Source organism: Notothenia coriiceps, unplaced genomic scaffold (genome assembly GCF_000735185.1).
Source record: "Notothenia coriiceps isolate Sejong01 unplaced genomic scaffold, NC01 NC01_scaffold00002500, whole genome shotgun sequence".
NCBI lineage: Eukaryota > Metazoa > Chordata > Actinopteri > Perciformes > Nototheniidae > Notothenia > Notothenia coriiceps.
The window spans coordinates 77,939-81,151 of NW_011335201.1; the positions used below are offsets into that span (position 1 = coordinate 77,939).

The following is a 3,213-nucleotide window of genomic DNA, read 5'->3' on the forward strand; positions in this document are numbered from 1 at the left end:
CACACACACACACACACACACACACACACAGCGCTTGTGAATTTGTTAACCTGGAGGTAAGTGATCGTGCAACAACATGAGGAAATGTCCTTTCATTTATCCTAATGACAGCACGTGTGTGTGTGTGTGTGTGTGTGTGTGTGTGTGTGTGTGTGTGTGTGTGTGTGTGTGTGTGTGTGTGTGTGTGTGTGTGTGTGTTCTCTTTGGATATTGAATGGTGTTGCTAGTTCAGTGTTAGTTGCATCTAACTAAAAATGTGAAATGATAAAAGAAGTTCAACCTAAAAAAGTTAGACACGATTCAGGTAACATAATTTTTGCTATGTATTGCATAATGTACGTTGTGCCGCTTGAAATAATTGTGAAAAGTGTTGATGTGATTCATGAGGCAGTAAGCTGAGGTGTGCCTATATAATATCTATCCAGAGGTCATTTCACACTTGAAAGCCTGAGATTATAGTGCATCCTCTTTTATTTTCAGGAATGTGATATCCATTTAAGAATGTGGGCTGGTGTAAAGAAGCACAGTTTTGCTCAGATCTGCCCACACACACAAACACACAAAGTCTGTCTTGCTTTCACACTAATGTCTCACTTGCTGTGTTATTATCTTCAGGCTTCCCCCTCTCACCTCATTAAAGTGTAAGGTATTTTTCCTCTGTTAATCTTGGCCACAAGAGGAGAAAATGCACCACTTTAATACATTTTAACACCGGCACAACTCAACTCATTAGCATGCCTGAAAAACGTTCAGTATGTTGGTGTTTATATCAAAACAATTGTCTCTAATTGTGGGAAAAAAATCTTGTTGAGTGTCACATACCTCTGTGTACTGTTCTGCCTGTGAGAGCTCCTCGAACAGAGAAGGTGCGATTTGATCTCAACCTTGTACCCTTTGCTCAAAGCAAAGTGTGACAGTTTATTCCACAGTTTATCTAAAAAAGAATTCAGGGACATCCCACTCTTTCTGTATTCTCATTACATTTCCCAACATGAACTGTAAGTGTCGGCATCGGTTTTTGAAAAGGGAGCACTTTATTTGCTTCTGAAGGCCTTCCTATATCCAAGGTCTTTCTATAATTATGTGAAACAGGCTTTCCACTTGGGACTTCTGATCCACATACTATCAGCATGCAGTCTGATGTTGTTCCCGATCAATGCTGCCCCCTACTGGGTAAAAAAACAACCTGCAAGTCTCACAGTGTAATTATCTACTGATCCTGAACGGCCCTCATTAAACAGACCATGGCTATGATGTGACATGCAATTTGCAAATGTAACACATTTTCTTTTCATGTCACCATACATGAAGGTTATTCTGATTACTTCCACACAGTAAGAGACACACTTTAAATTCATGGAGGAAGAGCACTGATATTGCATCAGCATCACTCAGGCATTGGAATCAGGAGATTTAGCATGATATATGGGATGTGTGGGACTTCGACTACAAATTTTTTCCAATGACAAGCTAGCATTATGTCCAAGTTTGATCAATGTCAAGTTTTACATTTTAGGAAATACTCTAGATGAACCCAATGCTATTGGCATGACATTATTTCCTTTTTCTTTCTCCATGTCTCCAGGTGCTTTTAATAAGAACTTGCGAGCACCTGAAGTGGTCTTCAAAGTGATCTTTTGGCTGGGCTACTTCAACAGCTGCCTGAACCCCATCATATACCCCTGCTACAACCGCGAGTTCAAGCTGGCCTTTATCCGCATCCTTCAATGCCAGTGTCACCAGCGTAAACGCCCCGGCTGGAAGGCCTACAATTACCGCTCCTCCAACATCAGCTCCTCCGGAAACTCTCGCAAAGGATCAACGGATCAAAACTCCAGCTGCTTAAACGGCAGCCAGCGTACTCTGCCGTCCTCAGCCAGCCCGAGCCCCAGTTACCTGAGCAAGGGTCTCCCTCCTTGCCCTGAGGGGGAAACGTTATACATCTGGGGGGGCTCCACCCCAACTCCCTCCACACCCAACCTGCTGCCCGGCAGCCCCGCAAACTACCAGCTGGGAGATCTGAGAGGGGAGGTCAGAGGAAGGAAACCATCTGACGAGACTACTAGGGGTATCTTCTCTTTCTCCTTTGGTAGAAACAGAGACAAGGGAGGGATCCACAAGGACGACATGTTGCCTGATGACAAGGTGTGACTGCTGCTGAGTGTCGCTGACGTCTGGCTCACTCATTCCTCACAGGGATTAAAGTCAATAACAGTGCAGGAGCGTAGGATTTCCCAGGTTTGCGCTATTCACTGTAAATGATCATTCATCAGTCAATGGATTGTTGTTGTCAATGTGAGGTGAAGGTAACTGAGTATTGACTATGCTGCTGTATCAGAGGTATTTTGTCCTATTTATCTTTTCGCTCAACGGACAGTAAGGGGTTCAAACTGTTAATCAAAATCACTGTTCTCCACGCTCTTTGGTACAGGAAAGACACCAGTGCATTCATTTGGGAGGAGAACAGGAAAGACATTTGAAGGAAAAAGGACACATTTTCAGAGAACCCAACACTGCCTTCCCTGTAAATAAAAATTCCTGTCCGCCCTACAAAGACTGACATAACCTTTCTCATGTGAAAAGTGTGATTGACAATTGATCACCTTTATGCTGCAGTCACTTGTTGGTATGTTGTGAAAATAAAGTATAACCTGGTTTATCTGCTGCACAATTATCAGATATCATCTTGTTGTTTTGTTTGTTGTTTGTAAAAGTACTGAATATTGTGATTAGAAATGTGATTGTTGATATGAATAAACATAGAACGTTACTCTAATTCTGGTCTGTAACACTTCCTTTTTTTCTGTAAATAGAATGTGTACCCTCATAATGTGAATGATCATATTCTCTATGTTGATGTCGCAATAGTTATGGTTTATTTAAAGCGGGGAAGTGTCCTAAATCCTAAAACAAGGTCACAGTTGTGAGGTTATTCAGTAAAAGGCAATCGTGAGGCTGTTATTTAGGAACACGTCCAGTGAGCAGAGGTAAATACTAAGCTTTATTGCTTAAAAGACCTTAGATCACAACTCCACTATAAGACATTTAACGATATATACCAACCTGTTCACTGACCTCACAGCCCATTGACTCCTGGTACTGTACATGCCAGTTAATCATTTATTCCTGATGGGCTTTAGTTTTAAAAAGAAGCAATACCGGACAAACGCCGACACATACTAACAGCCAAAGAATCTGGTAAATCTCAGGCTT

At 42.0% G+C, this 3,213-nt stretch overlaps 1 protein-coding gene across 1 annotated transcript in view; it reads left to right on the forward strand.

Moving 5' to 3' along the window:
- The window catches only part of LOC104967953 (alpha-1A adrenergic receptor-like), a 10,945-nt gene extending 8,175 nt beyond the window's left edge, over positions 1-2,770 (forward strand). The window contains exon 2 of the mRNA XM_010797498.1: positions 1,586-2,770. Within this exon, the coding sequence (XP_010795800.1) occupies positions 1,586-2,151 (566 nt within the window). The 3' untranslated portion in view covers positions 2,152-2,770. The remainder of the gene's footprint in view (positions 1-1,585) is intronic.
- Positions 2,771-3,213: the final 443 nt, after the last annotated feature.